Below are 19,123 nucleotides of genomic sequence, written 5' to 3' on the forward strand. Positions count from 1 at the left end.
AAATCAAAATGTATTTTACATTTGAGTTTCTTCAAATAGCCACCCTTTGCCTTGATGACAGCTTTGCTCATTCTTGGCATTCTCTCAACCAGCTTCGCCTGTAATGCTTTTCCAACAGTCATGAAGGAGTTCCCACATATGCTGAGCACTTGTTGGCTGCTTTTCCTTCACTCTGCGGTCTGATTCATCCCAAGCCATCTCAATTTGGTTGAAGTCGGGGAATTGTGGAGGTCAGGTCATCTGATACAGCACTCCATCACTCTCCTTCTTGGTAAAATAGCCCTTACACAGCCTGGAGGTATGTTGGGTCATTGTCCTGTTGAAAAACAAATGATAGTCCCACTAAGCCCAAACCAGATGGGATGGCGTATCGCTGCAGAATGCTGTGGTAGGCATTCTGGTTAAGTGTGCCTAAAATTGTAAATAAATCACAAACAGTGTTACCAGCAAAGCACCCCCACATCATAACACATTCTCCTCTATGCTGTAAGGTGTGAAATACACATGTGGAGATCATCCGTTCACCCACACTGCATCTCACAAAGACACAACGGTTGGAACCAAAAATCTCCAATTTGGACGTCAGACCAAAGGACAGATTTCCACTGGTCTAATGTCCGTTGCTCATATTTCTTGGCACAAGCAAGTCTCTTCTTATTATTGGTGTCCTTTAGTAGTGTTTTCTTTGCAGAAATTCGACCATGAAGGCCTGATTCACACAGTCTCCTCTGAACAGTTGATGCTGAGAGGCTGGTAACTCTAATGAACTTATCTTCTGTAGCAGAGGTAACTCTGGGTCTTCCATTCCTGTGGCGGTCCTCATGAGAGCCAGTTTCATCATAGCGCTTGAAGGTTTTTGCGACTGCACTTGAAGAAACTTTCTAAGTTCTTGAAATGTTCCACATTGACTGACCTTCATGTCTTAAAGTAATGATGGATAGTCATTTTTCTTTGCTTATTTGAGATGTTCTTGCCATAATATGGAGTAGGTCTTTTACCAAATAGGGCTATCTTCAATGTACCCCCTACCTTGTCTCAACACAACTGATTGGCTCAAACGCATTAAGACAGAAAGAAATTCCACAAATGAACTTTTAAGAAGGCACACCTGTTAATTGAAATGCATTCCAGGTGACTACCTCATGAAGCTGGTTGAGAGAATGAATGCCAAGTGTGCAAAGCTGTTATCAAGGCAAAGGGTGGCTATTTGAATAATTGAACATTTAAAATATGTTTTGATTTGTTTAACACTTTTTTGTTACTACATGATTCCATATGTGTTATTTCATAGTTTTGATGTCTTCACTATTATTCTGCAATGTAGAAAATAGTAAAAAGAAAGAAAAACCCTTGAAGGAGTAGGTGTTGAATACTTACATTTGCAAAAATGTCTAAAATCCTGTTTTTGCGTTGTCATTATGGGGTATTGTGTGTCGATTGGTGAGATTAAAAAATAAAATAAAACAATTTTAGAACAAAGGCTGTAACGTAACAAAATGTGGAAAAGGTCAAGGGGTCTGAATAGTTTCTGAATGCACTGTATGTCCTATCTTTGTCTTCAGGCAGAAAATCTTGACAAGGGTCACTGCACTTTTGAATTCCTGCCATAACACATCAGCAAAGAGTGAGACAGCACTCCTTACTAAGAGTGGACACAGAGCAGAGCCAAACAGACAGTTCGTCCAGAGCCTAATCTGTCCGTTATATTGGTCAGTACTTACCACGATGCAGGGAGCTAACCAGGATAAACACTGATTAAGACTGTTGCACAGAGGCTAATTGCCATTGGCTCAGACGCTGACTCAGCCACAGTACAATATCCTAAACAATATGCTGCTATATAATTGATATACACACTGCAATACATTAAATACTGTACCAATGCTTCTACATTTCATTAGTTAATTAGAATGTAATATGTTTAATGTTTTGTGGTGTCGTTCCTGAGTTTTCACTGTATATATTTTCTTCATTTAATCTTTTAGAAAAGGCGATTTGTGAGCGTAACAGACAGAATGGTACTAAAATAGTATCAGACAACAGACATGCACTTCTTTCTCAAAAAGTGATTGCTCTGGTAGATACACAGGCCCAGATTTAGAAACACACACACACACACACACACACACACACACACACACACACACACACACACACACACACACACACCCACACACACACACACACACACACACAGTCATCACAGCACTAACAGGACTGCCATTTTCCTAAATTTTTCTCTCCCCCTTCTCCCCTTAGCAGAAACACAGTCAGCTGCAAGTCACATGACCAGCTGCTAGCTCCAACTGAGCATGCTCAGGCTCCTCAGTGTTGTCAGGCAAAAACTAAGACGGCAGTACGAGCAGAGATCTGCAATAGATAAACACAGACATAGAGCAGCCACCGGGAAGCAGAGAGGCTGATACCGACAGGGAGAGAGAGGGAGGCAGCCATTTTGGCATTTACAATTCTCACTTCTGTTTTTAAGTCATTTTATTTTTATTTTTCATTCAGGGGGGACATAGCAGGGATATAAAAGCAGGTGTTCCCTTTAAGAGGGAAAGGATCAGGACCAAGGACAGCATCCTCCATCTCCATCCTCCATCTCCAGCTCCTGTATAGGTAAGCGTGTCGGATAGAAGAGAGGTGGGGGATGGGTAAAGCTGCATGCCTCTGCGTGTGTTTAATTCTCATTGAAGGAATGAGGGGAGGGGGTCACTTTGCATCTCTATCGGTATGTGAGACGACAGAGAGAGGCGAGGGGGTGGGGGGGTGGGGGTGTTCGGGGGATAGGCAATGCAGGTGGGGGGATACGGGAGGAGGGGGGGGGGGGGTTCCAAAGAGGATTGCTGAACATCCAGGAAATGTGGAAAACCATTAATAGCAAAATAACGCATGATAAATACATTATAGTTGAAATTGAATGTGGTCTCACTAGAGGCAGCTTCTGGTGAAACAAAATGGCTCAGTTTTGGGGAGAGATGAGGTCGCTGAACTGAGTAAGCACAGAAGAAGAAAGGAGAGAGACAGAGAGAGGGAGAGGAAAAGAGAGACAGTGTTTCTTCATTTTTATGGACTCATACGTATCTGGTAGAGGAGGCATCGTTGGATTTGTTGTTGATGCTAACAGCCACAGGCTGTGTATGTGTTGTGAGTGTGTGTTTATTAGCGTGAGTGTGTGTTTATCAACTATGAGCATCGTTCAGCTGACAGGAGTCCATTACCATTATGCAGTTTAACTGATATAATATTATTTTTGTGTTGGATGTGTCACTCTAGATCTTTTGCCATCTCTGTTGTAATTTTGTCCAATGTTGAAAAGGTATTGCCTTCAGTGCATGTTGTATTTAGCTTAGGGGACACAATGTCTGATGTGTTTGCATCTGAATGTAAAGATATGGCAGCTGGAATATGTGGAGGGAAGTACGGTATAATCTGTAACGCTATTATGCTTTTGTTAGGAGCTGTTAGGGATATATCATAGATTCAGTTTATAAAAGTACACACCTGGTGCCATCTAGCACAGTGATCTCATCCTCTGAGGTCATTGTGAGGTATGAGAGCTTAATGGCTGATGATGATACCTCTATTGAAATATCACAATTTTAGGATGTTGAGAAAATGTAAAAAAATGCCCTGAGATAAATATATCCATCCCTGGCTTTAACTCCTAATTCAGCCAGATAAATATTTTTGCACAATTTCAATGATTATTCCTAACAAAGACTATTCCTAAACTTGACAGTGCAGGTAATACAATGAAGTGATTTTTATCAAATGGACTACCCTTTCCTTATCTTTTGTACACCGATTGAAAAGGTTAGATGAAGATTCTGTTGGATATTCAGATGACCTAAACATAAAATTGTGCACAAAGCACAAACACATAAAGCCTCTCTCTCCCACACACTCTCCGTCTTCACTGTGATTAATGGGACGGTGACAGATGGCAGAAGTGGCTGTTGCTAGGATACATGGCAAGGTGGAGTGCAGATGATTGAAAGAAAAAGGGGAAAAGGAGGCCGCCATTAGGAAGTGGCAATGCGGAAAACGTCATTGCATCATTGTTTAGTAGACTGTGTTTATTTAAGGTAGATGCTTTGTGAAAATGCTGAAATAAGAGACATACTGTAAGATTATTGTTCTTGTTCCTCCTGTCTCTCATGCCAAATGATTAGGTACCACAGTTTGAGAGGAAGTCCGAGTGACCAGGCCAGACTTCAACCTCAGTCCCTCCACCTACATGGAGCTCAGCTGTTATGGATGGGAGAAGCCTAACCCTGTCTGAGAAACCCCTATGAACAACAGACCCAATGGTGAGACAACTCGTATAACACCATATCCAATGGTAGTAGTCGTAATACTGTAGTCTCTGTTTATCATCAGACTGCAGTTATCATAATAGATACAGTCAGAATGTCTGATGTGTGTAGATCTCTAATAGATATATAAGGCGTGATCCCTTGCTGTCGATAACTACTAAGCCAAACAATAACATAATAGTGAATCGTCATACATGTTTTACAAATAATGTATTGAATATCTGTGGCTTATTTCATGTCTAGTTGTACTTTGTTTATCCAAATGGATCTCCGTCCATCCCTTTGACGTGACATCAAAAGCTTTATTTGGAAGTCTTTGAAGAACTGTCAGCTAAATGGACAGAGAGAGAGAAAGGATGGGAGATGGAGCGATAATAACTAGAATGGCGTTTCACATCTGTCTGTATGCCTGCAGGACATCAAAGGCCAGTCCTGGACTGATGAGGAATCAGATGGGGAGAATGAGTCGGAGCAGTTCCTCTATGGGATCCAGGTACCCAGGCCGTCATGACATCCTCCCAGGCCTCCTATCCCTCCCAGAGGGCAAACCGGACAAAACTGGTTGAAATGATGTCTTAATGACTTCATTTCAACCAGTTTTGCCCACTAGGCTCTTTGGTCCAATACAAACAGAATCAACACATGGGGTCTACAGAACTCCCCTAGGAGTCTTCAGTAACTGCAATCTTATTACGTCAAATCCTATATGACATACACAATGTCTTAATCTTTCAATCAGCTTTTTACAAAAAGTTATCTCTAAAGGATTGAGTTGAAAGTACTGTAAATTCAGTCCGGTTTTAAAAGCCTATTCTCCAGTGGATTCAGACCATCTACCGAGAGATGAGAGCCTGTTTGTAGGCACTAATATATGTGTGTGAGAACGAGACAGATAGAAGACGGAACTAGAGATAGAGACACGCCGATACAGTCCTGTGAGGCAGCAGAACAGGAGACTGCCCCTGTACCTTTTCTAATACTACAGTCATTGTATACATGAGTATCAGTGCTAGCTCATATTACTGTACATGGATGCTACAGCAGCATCTCCGGGGATAATTCAGTGGTCTGACCTGTGCCCCTCCCGGCCTGTAGGGGAGCTGTGCTGCTGACCTGTACCGACACCCCCAACTGGATGCAGACATCGAGGCAGTGAAGGACATCTATACCGACAGTGCTGTCTCTGTCAGGTACTACAGTACACACACAGTCGCCACAGCCAAGTCTGGAAACCAAGACCACTAACTGTTATTGTCATTATCAGTAAATACTTTGCTACAGAGAACGTCAGACCCACTGAGATGTCAAGTTTCTTGGTGCGGAAAAGCTTTTCAGTTAATGTGATTATTACATCTGAATGTTTGCTATTCTTCTTCTTTCAGAGAGTATGGAACCATTGATGATGTGGACATTGACCTTCAGATTAATATCAGTTTCTTGGATGTGAGTTTTCATTTTTATTATCTTTGGGCATTCCAGTATTACAATTCAGCATAGTAGAACGTGTATGTGTATATCATCTGTGTGTGTGTTTGTTCCAGGAGGAGGTGGCAACAGCCTGGAAGGTCATCCGAACAGAGCCCATCATTCTGAGACTACGGTTCTCTCTCTCCCAGTACCTAGATGGACCGGGTGAGAAGAACCCCAGTGTCTGTGCGTGTGTGTGTGTGCATGCGTTCGCCTGCCTGTGTACAGTTGAAGTCGGAAGTTTACATACACTTAGGTGGGAGTCATTAAAACTCGTTTTTCAACCACTCCACAAATTTCTTGCTAACAAACTATAGCATTGGCAAGTCGGTTAGGACATCTACTTTGTACATGACACAAGACATTTTTTCAGACAGATTAGTTCACTTATAATTCACTGTATCACAATTCCAGTGGGTCAGAAGTTTACATACACTAAGTTGACTGTGCCTTTCAACAGCTTGGAAAATTCCAGAAAATGATGCCATGGCTTTAGAAGCTTCTGATAGGCTAATTGACATAATTTGAGTCAATTGGAGGTGTACCTGTGTATGTATTTCAAGGCCTACCTTCAAACTCAGTGCCTCTTTGCTTGACATCATGGGAAAATCAAAAGAAATGAGCCAAGACCTCAGAAAACATATTGTAGACCTCCACAAGTCTGGTTCATCCTTGGGAGCAATTTCCAAATGCCTGAAGGTACCACGTTCATCTGTATAAACAATAGTATGCAAGTATAAACACCATGGGACCACGCAGCCGTCATACTGCTCAGGAAGGAGACTCATTCTGTCTCCTAGAGATGAACGTACTTTGGTCCGAAAAGTGCAAATCAATTCCAGAACAACAGCAAAGGACCTTGTGAAGATGCTGGAGGAAACAGGTACAAAAGTATCTATATCCACAGTAAAACGAATCCTATATCGACATAACCTGAAAGGCCGCTCAGCAAGGAGGAAGCCACTGCTCCAAAACCGCCATATAAAAAGCCAGACTACAGTTTGCAGCTGCACGTGGGGACAAAGATCGTACTTTTTGGAGAAATGTCCTCTGGTCTGATGGAACAAAAATAGACCTGTTTGGCCATAATGATCATCGTTATGTTTGGAGGAGAAATGGCATCTCGACATCATTTAGGAAGTTAAAGCATGGTCACAAATGGGTCTTCCAAATGGACAATGACCCCAAGCATACTTCCAAAGTTGTGGCAAAATGGCTTAAGGACAAGAAAATCAAGGTATTGGAGTGGCCATCACAAAGCCCTGACCTCAATCCAATAGAACATTTGTGGGCAGAACTGAAAAAGCTCATGCGAGCAAGGAGGCCTACAAACCCGACTCAGTTTCACCAGCTCTGTCAGGAGGAATGGGCCAAAATTCCCCCAACTTATTGTGGGAAGCTTGTGGAAGGCTACCTGATGCGTTTGACCCAAGTTAAACAATTTAAAGGCAATGCTACAAAATACAAATTGAGTGTTTGTAAACTTCTGACCCACTGGGAATGTGATGAAATAAATAAAAGCTGAAATAAGTCATTGACTCTACCATTATTCAGACATTTCACATTCTTAAAATAAAGTGGTGATCCTAACTGACCGAAGATAGGGAAGTTTTACTAGGATTAAGTGTCAGGAATTGTGAAAAACTGAGTTTAAATGTATTTGGCTAAGGTGTATGTAAACTTCCGACTTCAACTGTATGTGTGCCTGTGTGTGTTTAATGAGAGCTGAGCTCGTCACTCCTATGGGTTGCGAAATAATGTGTAATCTATTCTCAGAACCGTCAGTGGAGGTGTTCCAGCCCTCCAATAAAGAGGGCTTCAGCCTGGGCCTGCAGCTCAAGAAGTGAGTCCTACTCAAGTCATATGCCACTCAGCACGATTCCTCACATTCTGGTTCAGAGAGGCTATCCATGGGTCCTACGCTAATTTCACAAGATTTCCACCATTTTCAATGACACCTATACAACTTACACTTAATATGCAAAAGTATGTGGACACCCCTTCAGCCACACCCATTGCTGACAGGTGTATAAAATCAAGCACACCGCCATGCAATCTCCATAGACAAACATTGACAGTAGAATGACCTTACTGAGGTGCTCTGGGACATTCAATGTGGCACTGTCATAGGATGCCACCTTTCCAACAAGTCAGTTCGTCAAAGTTTTGGATTGCTAGTGCTGCCCCGGTCAACTGTAAGTGCTGTTATTGTGCAGTGGAAACGTCTGTGAGCAACAACCGCTCAGCCGCAAACTGGTAGGCCACACGAGCTCACAGAAAAGGACAGCCGACGGTCGAGTGCACAAGCCTAAGATCACCATGCCCAATGCCAAGCATCAGCTGGAGTGGTGTAAAGCTCGCCGCCATTGGACTCTGGAGCAGTGGAAACGCCTTCTCTGGAGTAATGAATCACGCTTCACCATCTGGCAATCTGACGGACGAATCTGTGTTTGGCGGAGGCCTGGAGAACGCTACCTGCCCGATTGCACAGTGCCAACGGTAAAGTTTGGTGGAGGAGGAATAATGGTCTGTGGCTGTTTTTCATGGTTCGGACTAGGCCCCATAGTTCCAGTGCAGGGAAATCTTAACATCCATTGACATTCTAGACAATTCTGTGCTTCCAACTTTGTGGCAACAGTTTGGGGAAGGCCCTTTCCTGTTTCAGCATAGCAATGCCCAAGGGCACAAAGCGAGGTCAATACAGAAATGGTCTAGATCTGTGTGGAAGAACTTGACTGGCCTGCACACCAACTCTATATTAATGCACATGATTTTGGAATGAGATGTTCGACAAGTAGGTGTCCACCTACTTTTGGTCATTTAATGTATATTATGGACTTAAATGTACAGTAGAGTCAATGACATCTGCTAATTGCTAATTGATTGTGACTGGTTGTGCTGTCTGCCCTATAGGATCCTGAGTACGTTCACGTCCCAGCAGTGGAAGCACCTCAGTAATGAGTTCCTGAAGGCCCAGCAGGAGAAGAGACACAGCTGGTTCAAGGCCGGGGGAACCATTAAGAAGTTCCGCGCAGGACTCAGCATCTTCTCTCCCATCCCCAAGTATGGCTCCTATTACAGCTTCTAGTACTATCCCGGATACTATTATAGCTTCTAGTACTATCCCGGATACTATTATAGCTTCTAGTACTATCCCGGATACTATTATAGCTTCTAGTACTATCCCGGATACTATTATAGCTTCTAGTACTATCCCGGATACTATTATAGCTTCTAGTACTATCCCGGATACTATTATAGCTTCTAGTACTATCCCGGATACTATTATAGCTTCTAGTACTCTCCTGGATACTATTATAGCTTCTAGTACTGTCCCGGATACTATTATAGCTTCTAGTACTATCCCGGATACTATTATAGCTTCTAGTACTATCCCGGATACTATTATAGCTTCTAGTACTATCCCGGATACTATTATAGCTTCTAGTACTCTCCCGGATACTATTATAACTTCTAGTACTATCCCGGATACTATTATAGCTTCTAGTACTCTCCCGGATACTATTATAGCTTCTAGTACTATCCCGGATACTATTATAGCTTCTAGTACTGTCCCGGCTACGTCAGATTTCATCATCACTGTCATCTCAGTAGTCAATGGGTACATTTTACATCCATTCAACATTACAGTTATTGTGAATACTCTTGTTTAATATAATATTTAGATTAAAACGTTTACATGGTTTGCAAGAAGAACGATTTCGCTTACAATCCGCTACACATGGACAGAGCATAATCCGGCTTCCTGATGGAAAAATGTAGAAAATTGCCAATCAAAATAAACATTGTATCACAGCGACCACGTTATTTTTGGGAAGCCTATTTGAGTTTGGACGTATAACATTTGTATGTGTAAACTATTTTAAAGACATTTTCCTGAACTCACTTCGCTCGAGGGAGGCTCTGATTGATGGTGATAGCACACGCGCAGATCAATAACAACACAGGAACTCTAATAAAGGTGTTTACATGTCCTAGATTGCTAGATAATGGAGGTGTTTTAACCAGGTTATGCTTTTACTTTGCTTGATCTTACGCAGATTAAGATAATCAGAGTAAGGTGTTTACATGACTAGTGCCAAACTCAGAGAATTGCCATAATCAGCTTAATATCGAATTATTAGTTTGCATGTAAACATACTCACTAATTGGTTGCGCTGAACTTTGGTGTTTGTATAATTTCCTTGCGTAGGAGTCTGAATGTCTGTCTGTATGTGTATGTGCTGTATACTTCCAGGTCTATCCATTAATGGTCTCTGGTTTGTGTGTGTGTGTCTGTGTGTTCCCAGGTCCCCCAGCTACCCTCTGATCCAGGACACGGTTCTGAAGGGGAAGCTGAGTGTTCCAGAGCTGAGGGTGACCCGGCTCATGAATCGCTCCATCTCCTGCACCATGAAGAACCCCAAGGGGGAGCTGTTCAGCTACCCCCCAAACAGCCAGGTCGGAGGCCACCTCGCCTCACCACCACCATCACACACCCCTCTCCTGACTACCCCTATACACATCAGCACAGACAACACCATATTTATTTATTTTTATTTGTTAAGTTTATTTGGACAACACAAACATCTCAGAAGTGAGAAGAGATGCATTGCACCAGATTTAGCTAACAGCTAACTTACATCTGCAGCACCTTGGCAGGTGAACACATAAACATGACAACATTATATGCAAAAGGTCAACACACATACATCAGACATGTTCAAAACAGCAATCAAGACATGCAGACACGTTTCAAAACAGAGGTCAAGACAATACACATAAACGTCATTCCACATATTGCTGTTGGACCTGATGATATTTGAGCTGTGAAACACAGAAACACATGTCTAAATATTGCTCAGAGCCCAGTTATTGCACCTAATGACATTTCATGTGTGTGTGTGTTTTGACGTGTATTCTATTCCATTCATAAAATCACTGTGACCTTACAGCTAGCTAGAACAGTCAAACACAATGCATCATCCATATCAGAAAGGGCATGAATTCAGAGCAATACTCGTAACAAGCAACTATCTCCCCATTCTATTATCCACACTATCTAATTGTTTTCTCGCTTTGAACTACCTGAGAACTTTGACTGTTCCCCTCCCCCAACCAACACACCTACAGTACTGTACCTTACCTTCCTTCCTGAGCCTCTCCCTACCCATACCTGACCATGGCTGGCGCCGTGTCCCATAATGTTTTGTCTTCACTGTACCCATCAGACTGTGGCTGTCCCGGCGGCCAGGGCCCCAGCGCAGATTACCACGAGGCAGCTGATTGAATTGTTTTTCTCATCCCAGGCGGGCGGACACTGCAAGAACATCCCTACCTTGGAGTATGGCTTCTTAGTACAGGTAGATAAGACCTCAAGGACAAAGCTAGGGCTTTTAGTTCACTCTGAACGTCCTTCCGAAACAACTCCAAAGCACAAACACTGATCACGGGTCAAATGACCCTTCCAAGAGTTAGAGGACATAGTGTATGCTTAAAGAAGGTCTCCACCTCTGTTTAATTGATTCATGAAAGTTGAAATGAGGAAATGTTTTACCTATCAAATGATTTAGATTCATGTGCGTGTGTATAATGGGTTTGTTTCAACCCTGGGTAAAGTGACAGACTAAAAAGTTGATAAGAGGCCCAGTCAGCTGATCATGTCACGATAGAAGATACATGGGGCTGGAGGAGAAGAGGGAGTGATTGGCAGGAATACCATGTTTTGTCTCCTGACAGATAATGAAATACTCGGAGCAGAGGATCCCCACTCTCAATGAGTACTGTGTGGTCTGTGACGAGCAGCACGTCTTTCAGAACGGATCCATGTTGAAGGTAGACCACATTACAGAAAACATACAATGTGAAGTGAACGTTAAAATGTAAACGTTTCTATTCAGTTATGAGCAAGTTTCTCCGTTTCACTCAGATTGATGTTTGTTCATGTGCGTGTGTGTGCCACTTGCCCTGTGTGTGTGTGTGTGTGCGTGTGCATGTGCGTGTGTGTGGGTGCGCAGCCGGCTGTGTGCACTAGAGAGCTATGTGTGTTCTCCTTCTACACTCTGGGGGTGATGTCAGGAGCAGCAGAGGAGGTGGCCACTGGAGCAGAGGTGACTGCCTGACTAACAACACACACACTTTCTCTATCCCCCTGTCTGGTCTGTCTGTCCCTGTCTATGTGGTGATAACTGATGGGCTTTCATGTTGATCCCTAGGTGGTGGATCTGCTGGTGGCAATGTGTCGGGCTGCTCTGGAGTCTCCTCGTAAAAGCATCATCTTTGAACCCTACCCGTCTGTGGTCGACCCCAACGACCCCAAGACGCTGGCCTTCAACCCAAAGGTTACTACTGTTGCTGTGGTTACACACCACATTACAGGATGTCTGGTTATCCTAATATGTGATAACATTCTGAAACATTACTTTGGGCTCATTGAATGGGTTGTAGGTATTAATCCAATGTTTGTCTCTCTCCCTGTCCTTCTGACGCCTGTCTCTGTGGCTCCATCTTGCTCCCTGGTCACAGAAGAAGAACTATGAGAGATTGCAAAAAGCACTGGACAGTGTCATGTCCATCCGCGAGATGACCCAGGTACTGAGGCTGGGGGAGGCTGGGATGAAGGAAGGGCAGTCCTGTGCTGGACTTGGGCTGTGAAAAGAGACTATATATGTGTTGTTGCATTGAGTCGTCTCCTTGTCATATTTAGATTTGGTAGTTTAGTGACGAAAGGATAGTGGGGTGTGAAATAATGAAAGCTGTCTTTTCCAGGGCTCATATCTGGAGATTAAGAAACAGATGGACAAACTGGACCCCCTGGCCCACCCTCTACTACAGTGGTAGGTAGAAGGTCTCTGCTTACACCTCCTGCAATCTAAACCTCCAACCTTGTTCTGCCTCTTTCACTAACCTGTTTTTCTTCTCCCCATCCTATCTCGTCCTCTCTCCCTCTCTAGGATCATATCCAGTAACAGATCCCATATCGTCAAGCTGCCTCTGAGTAGGGTATGAATAACACAGATCTCTGGTGTCTGCTCTTCCTCGTAACTGTTGCCGTGTTTTCTCCACTACATGCTTCTCTATTCTCTCTCTCCTTCCCTCCGTCTCTCTCTCTCCTATAGCAACTGAAGTTCATGCACACATCCCACCAGTTCCTGTTACTCAGCAGCCCGCCTGCCAAGGAGGCACGCTTTCGCACGGCCAAGAAGCTCTACGGCAGCACCTTTGCCTTCCAGTGAGTCCCCTCTCTCTCCCCTAAGGGTGCCACTCCCCTGTAGTGGTCCCATACACAGTATATGGCAGCACCAACCTCCCCTTAACCATAGACTCCCACATACAGAATAGGTACTATGTTTTATTAAGTTTGAGATTACTTGATTCGTCAATTGTGCACAAAGTCCAACCGAAATGAATTCCATCCCCTCCCAAAGACACATCCCGGTTGGCGCAGGGGGCTGCCACACTGGGCACTAGTGGAGCAGTTGTTGTGGAGGGTTAAGTGCCTTGCTCAAGGGCACAATGTCAGGCAACGGCATTTGGGATTAGAGACCAGCATCCTCCGGTTGCCAGCTCACTTCCAGACCGATTTTCTTTTCCCTGTCAGATCCGGGATTGAAACTTCTAGGCTACCTGCCGCCCAGTCTTATAGACACAGAGACAACACATAATAGAGTCCCACATATCTGGTAGTTACAGCATCCACCAGCTGACAGCACAGTGACCAGACACCACACCCTGTTTTCCCAGCAGTACTGGGTCCCTGATGTAGCAATATCAGTGTGAGCAACAGACAGCCATGCCCCTGCTGTACAAAAGGCACGAAACAGAAGCATGCATGGGACCATCTCAAAGCAATCAGAACTGTCTCCGTCCCTCAGGCAGCTAGCTGATTTAAATTCAACAACCACTCCTCTTGAACATTGTCTCTGCTAAGAATAACAGCATGGGTACCCTGTTTCACCCCTTGGGGTTTATTTGAGGACAATAAGACATGAGAGACGGTACAGTTTGATGTATTCCCACCGAGACTTCTATTCACGTAACATCCTGCTGTTGAAAAGAGAAGGAGGGGTGATGTAATATCAGGAGATTTCTGAGCTGTTCTTGTGCTGTAGGTCCTCAGCCATCCTGCTGTTTTTAGCAAACAAACATGACAAGTTTAGAAAATAGAATTACTATCCCATACAATCAGACAAAAACACAGTGGAAACAGACTTATTGCATTGCCAATAAGATGTAGATATCTCACGGGCGTGAATGCTTTACTCAAGGTACAGTATAACAATCTGTCCATAAATGGTGGGCATGCAAACGTGGAAATAATGATGTTTTGAACGCTCTCTGCACAGCATTGTTGGAGCCTTTAGAAAGCACTGGCCCTGTTTGAGGAAGAAGTGTTCACTATTCACAGCTCTCCTTATCTCTCTCTCTCCCTGCACCTGCTCTAGTGGTTCCCATATAGAGAACTGGCACTCCGTTCTGAGAAATGGACTAGTCAATGCCTCTTATACCAAACTGCAGGTATGTAGATCCAGCAGTTGGCTGAACTAAGACGCATCCTCCCTTGGACAGCGCCTGTCTGTCCTCCTCACACACAGTGCAGGTTGGCTGTCCAGCTGATCCATTTTGACAGTAACGGATGCCAGGTTTCTCTCTCAATGTATTGGACGCTTTAAAATGCCAGGCCCACCAGTAATTTCCCCCTGGCATATGTCGAGCACTTCCTGTTTCCTGCTCTGACAGCAGTGGACACCATGCCTCTTCCTGTCCTGATAGAGAGGCGGAGGGGCTGTGTTGTCTGCTGGGGGGCTGGGGGTTACCAGTCGGCCTGGCTGAAGGCGTGGCTGCCTGGGTTGACCACTAAGAGCACTGAGTAGACTAGGTCAGAGGTTACGACTGCTGCCCCGCCCCCATGTCTGTTTCGCTATGAGGATCCACAGAGTGGGTGAGTGGGTGAGGGACCCAAGGAAGGTCAGTAACGGTCATCACCTATACTGTCTCTCTTATTTACCTCTATGCTGAACCTAATGATGTTTAATATGTATATGGCTGAACCTCCTGGTAGTCCAAGACAATGTACAAGACATTAAACCACATGCATGACAATCTACTTCTATGTCTATAGACTCTTAGGTTCATGCTGAATGCACCTTTGAAACACGACATCCCGCTCCTTCCTGTTGTTGTATTATGCTGTATGACCGGGAGAAGTCAGCAGGGTGTTTGTTGTCAGTGAGCAGTTGATTATGAGTATATTACAGTATTAGAACCTTTGCCGTTAGAGCTTGGAAGACTCGTCTTTCATCTCCTTGTTCTGCGTCCCTCGCTCTCTCCCTCCTCTTCACCTTGAGCGTGTGTTTGTTCACTCTGTCACGCCTTCAGCTCGCACAGCAAATCTCATTGTGTCTCTGTCTCTCTCTCACACTGTCCTTCAGATACACATGTCATCTCTCTCTCTCTCTCTCTCTCTCTCTCTCTCTCATGCTGTCCTTCAGATACACATGTCATCTCTGTCTGTCTCTCACACGCTGTCCTTCAGATACATGTCATCTCTGTCTCTCTCTCTCTCTCACGCTGTCCTTCAGATACACATGTCATCTCTGTCTCTCTCTCTCTCACGCTGTCCTTCAGATACATGTCATCTCTGTCTGTCTCTCTCACGCTGTCCTTCAGACACATGTCATCTCTCTCTCTCTCTCTCTCTCTCACACTGTCCTTCAGATACACATGTCATCTCTGTCTCTCTCTCTCTCTCATGCTGTCCTTCAGATACACATGTCATCTCTGTCTCTCTCTCTCTCTCACGCTGTCCTTCAGATACACATGTCATCTCTGTCTCTCTCTCTCTCACGCTGTCCTTCAGATACATGTCATCTCTGTCTCTCTCTCTCACGCTGTCCTTCAGATACATGTCATCTCTGTCTCTCTCTCTCTCTCACGCTGTCCTTCAGATACATGTCATCGCTGTCTCTCTCTCTCTCTCATGCTATCCTTCAGATACATGTCATCTCTGTCTCTCTCTCTCTCTCACGCTGTCCTTCAGATACATGTCATCTCTCTCTCTCTCTCTCTCACGCTGTCCTTCAGATACATGTCATCGCTGTCTCTCTCTCTCTCTCACGCTGTCCTTCAGATACATGTCATCTCTGTCTCTCTCTCTCTCTCTCTCATGCTATCCTTCAGATACATGTCATCTCTCTCTCTCTCACACTGTCATTCAGATACATGTCATCTCTGTCTCTCTCTCTCTCTCACGCTGTCCTTCAGATACATGTCATCTCTGTCTCTCTCTCTCTCACGCTGTCCTTCAGATACATGTCATCTCTCTCTCTCTCACGCTGTCCTTCAGATACATGTCATCTCTCTCTCTCTCACACTGTCCTTCAGATACATGTCATCTCTCTCTCTCTCACGCTGTCCTTCAGATACATGTCATCTCTGTCTCTCTCTCTCACGCTGTCCTTCAGATACATGTCATCTCTCTCTCTCTCACACTGTCCTTCAGATACATGTCATCTCTCTCTCTCTCACGCTGTCCTTCAGATACATGTCATCTCTCTCTCTCTCACACTGTCCTTCAGATACATGTCATCTCTCTCTCTCTCACACTGTCCTTCAGATACATGTCATCTCTCTCTCTCTCACACTGTCCTTCAGATACATGTAATCTCTCTCTCTCTCACGCTGTCCTTCAGATACATGTCATCTCTGTCTCTCTCTCTCTCACGCTGTCCTTCAGATACATGTCATCTCTGTCTCTCTCTCTCACGCTGTCCTTCAGATACATGTCATCTCTGTCTCTCTCTCTCACGCTGTCCTTCAGATACATGTCATCTCTCTCTCTCTCACGCTGTCCTTCAGATACATGTCATCTCTGTCTCTCTCTCTCTCTCTCTCTCTCTCTCTCTCTCACGCTGTCCTTCAGATACATGTCATCTCTGTCTCCTAAACTCAGAAGTGATTCTTCTTCCTCCACTCTCACAAAGTATTTCCGTGGGTGTCACCTCTCCACTGGAGCTGAAACCCCCTCTGCTCTGCCATGGATGTCCATCAAACATTCCCCGTCTTCATCATCCGTCTTCATCCTCGTCGTCCCCTTGTTCTGTCGCCATCCGTTCTGATGTAGTTCCACGTCCTTATGGATGATTTACATGAATATTCAACACAAGAACTTCTACATGGACGTTTGTTACCTCACCTCAACATCTTATGAGGTCTTAGTAGGGGGAGTGGAACAGGAGACCATGGGGTCCTACAATAGTCAATATATTGTACTTTAGGCAGGTTTCTTTTTCTATTGCACTTCACCTCGTGGTTCAACATAGAGCCCACTGTGTTCTACCTTCTACCTTCTCTCTGCACTGCTACCTCTCTGTGTGTGTGTCTCTTGTGTGTGTGTGCGTGTGTGTGTGTGTGTGTGTGAGCGTGTGTGTCTCTGAGTGTATGTTCCTCTGGCAGTGTGTCTCTGAGTGTGTGTGTGTGTGTCTCTTGAGTGTGTGCTCTGCTGGTGGGCTCTCAGTGATTCTTCCCCCTGCTCTTTTCAACACAAGCTGCATGGTGCAGCCTATGGAAAGGGTATCTATCTCAGCCCCATCTCCAGCATTTCCTTTGGATACTCAGGTAGGAATGGCCCTCTGTCCTGCAGGCAATGGCCTGCTCTCGCTCTCTCTGTCTTTGTCTTTGTCTCTCTGTCTTTGTCTCTCTCTCTCTCTGTCTCTCTCTGTCTCTCTGTCTCGCTCTGCTTTTCTGTCTCTCTCTCTCTCTCTCTCTCTGTCTCTCTGTCTCTCTGTCTCACTCTGCTTTTCTGTCTGTCTCTCTGTCTCTGTCTTTCTCTCTGTCTCGCTCTGTTTCGCTCTGTTTTTCTGTCTGTCTCTCTCTCTCTCTCTCTCTGTCTCTCTCTGTCTCTCTGTCTCGCTCGGCTTTTCTGTCTGTCTCTCTCTCTCTCTCTGTCTCTCTCTGTCTCTATGTCTCTCTGTCTCCATCTGCTATGCTCTGTTTTTCTGTCTGTTTCTCTATCTCACTGTCTCTGTCTTTCTCTCTGTCTCGCTCTGCTCTTCTGTCTGTCTCTGTCTCTGTCTCTGTCTCGCTCTGTTTTTCTGTCTGTTTCTCTATCTCTCTCTGTCTCTGTCTTTCTCTCTGTCTCGCTCTGTTTCGCTCTGTTTTTCTGTCTGTTTATCTCTCTCTCTCTCTCTGTCTCTGTCTTTCTCTCTGTCTCGCTCTGTTTCGCTCTGTTTTTCTGTCTGTCTCTCTCTCTCTCTGTCTCTCTGTCTCGCTCTGCTCTTCTGTCTGTCTCTATCTCTGTCTCTGTCTTTCTCTCTGTCTCGCTCTGTTTCGCTCTGTTTTTCTGTCTGTCTCTCTCTCTCCCTCTGTCTCTCTCTGTCTCTCTGTCTCTCTCTCTCTCTCTCACCCCTCGTCCTTCAGACGGTTGGTTGTGTCTGCTCTCTTTGTTCAGCTGACTTGTCTCTGTCTCTGGCACAGTCCATCTTCATCTTTGGGTTGGGTTCACCTACCTGTGCTGTCCCTGCACTACATTGTCCTGTGTGTCCACTGTGGGGCTGCTGGTCTGGTCTGTATGTGTCTGGCTCTGTGCATTGCATATCACACACTCATCTGACGTCATCTAGTTTTGTGTGTATGTGCGTCCAAGTCTAACTGGGTAAGCAAGCAGACATCTTCAAGTGAGGTTGAGCAATACCCTGACCCTATGCCATCCTCACCTCCTCTGTGTTGTTCCAGCAACAGAACTCAAAAAGTATGTTCAGCCGTTGACCTGCTCAGCATATGGTAGTATCTCAGCTCCAGTACAGCTCTGAACAGCTTGGCGTTTGTTCCCATCCGTGTGTGTGTGTGTTCAGGGATGGGTAAAGGACAGCACCGCATGCCCACCAAAGATGAGCTGGTGCAGCGTTACAACCGAATGAATACCGTTCCACAGGTGCAGTGTCTGATGGTGAGAGACTCATACACGTAGGACTTACAACCATTTGCCCTGTTGATACGTGTCCGAGCATGACATCATGCTCTGTGTTGGCTGCCTCCACAGAGCCGTCCTATCCAGTCAAGGTTTCTCCAGAGCCGGAATCTAAACTGCATTGCCCTTTGTGAAGGTAAATACTGTACCACATGAAATGTACAGACGAGCTGGGTCAATTGGGTCAATTGTTGTACAGCTGGGTCAATTGTTGGTACAGCTGGGTCAATTGTTCTTGGTCGTGGGGTGGTGTGTTTTGTTAACGCCGTCTGCCTGTCTCAGTGATCACGTCCAAGGACCTGCAGAAGCACGGCAACATCTGGGTGTGTCCTGTGTCCGACCACGTCTGCACGCGTTTCTTCTTCGT

General features: G+C 44.9%; 1 protein-coding gene across 6 annotated transcripts in view; it reads left to right on the forward strand.

Moving 5' to 3' along the window:
• The first annotated feature begins 2,283 nt into the window (after positions 1 to 2,283).
• The window catches only part of LOC110526356 (protein mono-ADP-ribosyltransferase PARP6), a 36,371-nt gene continuing 19,531 nt past the window's right edge, over positions 2,284 to 19,123 (forward strand). For 2 of the 6 annotated variants that reach the window (XM_090238564.1, XM_036980698.2), the window contains exons 1-22: positions 2,295 to 2,622; positions 4,179 to 4,316; positions 4,738 to 4,815; positions 5,418 to 5,512; positions 5,705 to 5,765; positions 5,864 to 5,954; positions 7,566 to 7,632; positions 8,703 to 8,852; positions 10,100 to 10,250; positions 11,021 to 11,152; positions 11,529 to 11,624; positions 11,807 to 11,899; positions 12,005 to 12,130; positions 12,318 to 12,380; positions 12,558 to 12,625; positions 12,743 to 12,791; positions 12,908 to 13,020; positions 14,234 to 14,306; positions 17,336 to 17,405; positions 18,641 to 18,735; positions 18,829 to 18,892; positions 19,039 to 19,123. In XM_090238564.1, coding sequence (XP_090094690.1) covers positions 4,314 to 4,316; positions 4,738 to 4,815; positions 5,418 to 5,512; positions 5,705 to 5,765; positions 5,864 to 5,954; positions 7,566 to 7,632; positions 8,703 to 8,852; positions 10,100 to 10,250; positions 11,021 to 11,152; positions 11,529 to 11,624; positions 11,807 to 11,899; positions 12,005 to 12,130; positions 12,318 to 12,380; positions 12,558 to 12,625; positions 12,743 to 12,791; positions 12,908 to 13,020; positions 14,234 to 14,306; positions 17,336 to 17,405; positions 18,641 to 18,735; positions 18,829 to 18,892; positions 19,039 to 19,123 — 1,823 coding nt within the window. In that variant the 5' untranslated portion in view covers positions 2,295 to 2,622; positions 4,179 to 4,313. Of the gene's footprint in view, positions 2,623 to 4,178; positions 4,317 to 4,737; positions 4,816 to 5,417; positions 5,513 to 5,704; positions 5,766 to 5,863; positions 5,955 to 7,565; positions 7,633 to 8,702; positions 8,853 to 10,099; positions 10,251 to 11,020; positions 11,153 to 11,528; positions 11,625 to 11,806; positions 11,900 to 12,004; positions 12,131 to 12,314; positions 12,381 to 12,557; positions 12,626 to 12,742; positions 12,792 to 12,907; positions 13,021 to 14,233; positions 14,307 to 17,335; positions 17,406 to 18,640; positions 18,736 to 18,828; positions 18,893 to 19,038 lie in introns of all 6 variants that reach the window. The other 4 variants (XM_036980696.2, XM_036980697.2, XM_036980699.2 and 1 more) reach the window with 4 other exon arrangements.

The sequence above is a fragment of the Oncorhynchus mykiss genome, chromosome 6, assembly GCF_057628025.1.
Source record: "Oncorhynchus mykiss isolate SJ-2025 chromosome 6, ASM5762802v1, whole genome shotgun sequence".
In the NCBI taxonomy this organism is placed as follows: Eukaryota; Metazoa; Chordata; class Actinopteri; order Salmoniformes; family Salmonidae; genus Oncorhynchus; species Oncorhynchus mykiss.